Source organism: Poecilia formosa, unplaced genomic scaffold, assembly GCF_000485575.1.
Source record: "Poecilia formosa unplaced genomic scaffold, Poecilia_formosa-5.1.2 Scaffold207, whole genome shotgun sequence".
In the NCBI taxonomy this organism is placed as follows: Eukaryota; Metazoa; Chordata; class Actinopteri; order Cyprinodontiformes; family Poeciliidae; genus Poecilia; species Poecilia formosa.
The window spans coordinates 503550-504200 of record NW_006800146.1 but is presented as its reverse complement, the minus strand read 5'-3'; the positions used below and the strand labels follow the sequence as shown (position 1 = coordinate 504200).

The following is a 651-nucleotide window of genomic DNA, read 5'->3' as shown; positions in this document are numbered from 1 at the left end:
ATTTTATTTTATTTTATTTTATTTTTAATCAAAGTGTAACAAACCTGAATTTTGTCCAGGCTTCTCGCGCAGCCCACCTCCGTCATGCCGTACCGGACCAGTTCTTTGGCGATGGTCGCTCCAATCCCGACCGAAGCTCCGGTCACCAGAGCCACTCTGCCCTTCCAGCGGTCCATCACAGCTTCACGGTAGGTCTTCACTACAGGTAACGAGGACAAGTGAAAGAGACAGAGGGAGCCGGGAGAACACCGGGTTCTTTATAGTCCGGAGTTCTGCTGCACGGAGACGCCCCATTCTGCGCGGTGCGTTCAAGGCCACTCCTCGCTCTAATGATGAATGGATGGATGGACGGATGTATGGATGGATGGATGGATGGATGGAGAACCTTTTGATAAAGTATGTGAGAGTTGAAAGGAAAGAATTGTGTAACCCACCACAGCATAGTCATTGTAGACTCAGTACGTTTTGGTATTAACAGCCTGGATCTCACGCTCTAACAAGCAGGATTGTGCAAGTTCCGACTTTAGCAGAACGAGCACAAAGTTCAATCAAGCTAAATCAGGCTTGGAATCATTAGTCATAACAGTAAAGAAGATAATAGGTAGGGAGTGCTGAATAACTGAAGAAAACATCAGTCATGTAATATGTAAA

The 651-nt window shown here is 46.1% G+C and overlaps 1 protein-coding gene across 1 annotated transcript in view; it reads right to left on the bottom strand.

Annotated features, from left to right (window-relative positions):
• The window catches only part of LOC103148525 (dehydrogenase/reductase SDR family member 11-like), a 21991-nt gene extending 21660 nt beyond the window's left edge, over nucleotides 1-331 (bottom strand). The window contains exon 1 of the mRNA XM_016679286.1: nucleotides 45-331. Coding sequence (XP_016534772.1) covers nucleotides 45-176 — 132 coding nt within the window. The 5' untranslated portion in view covers nucleotides 177-331. The remainder of the gene's footprint in view (nucleotides 1-44) is intronic.
• Between the last annotated feature and the right edge of the window lie 320 nt (nucleotides 332-651).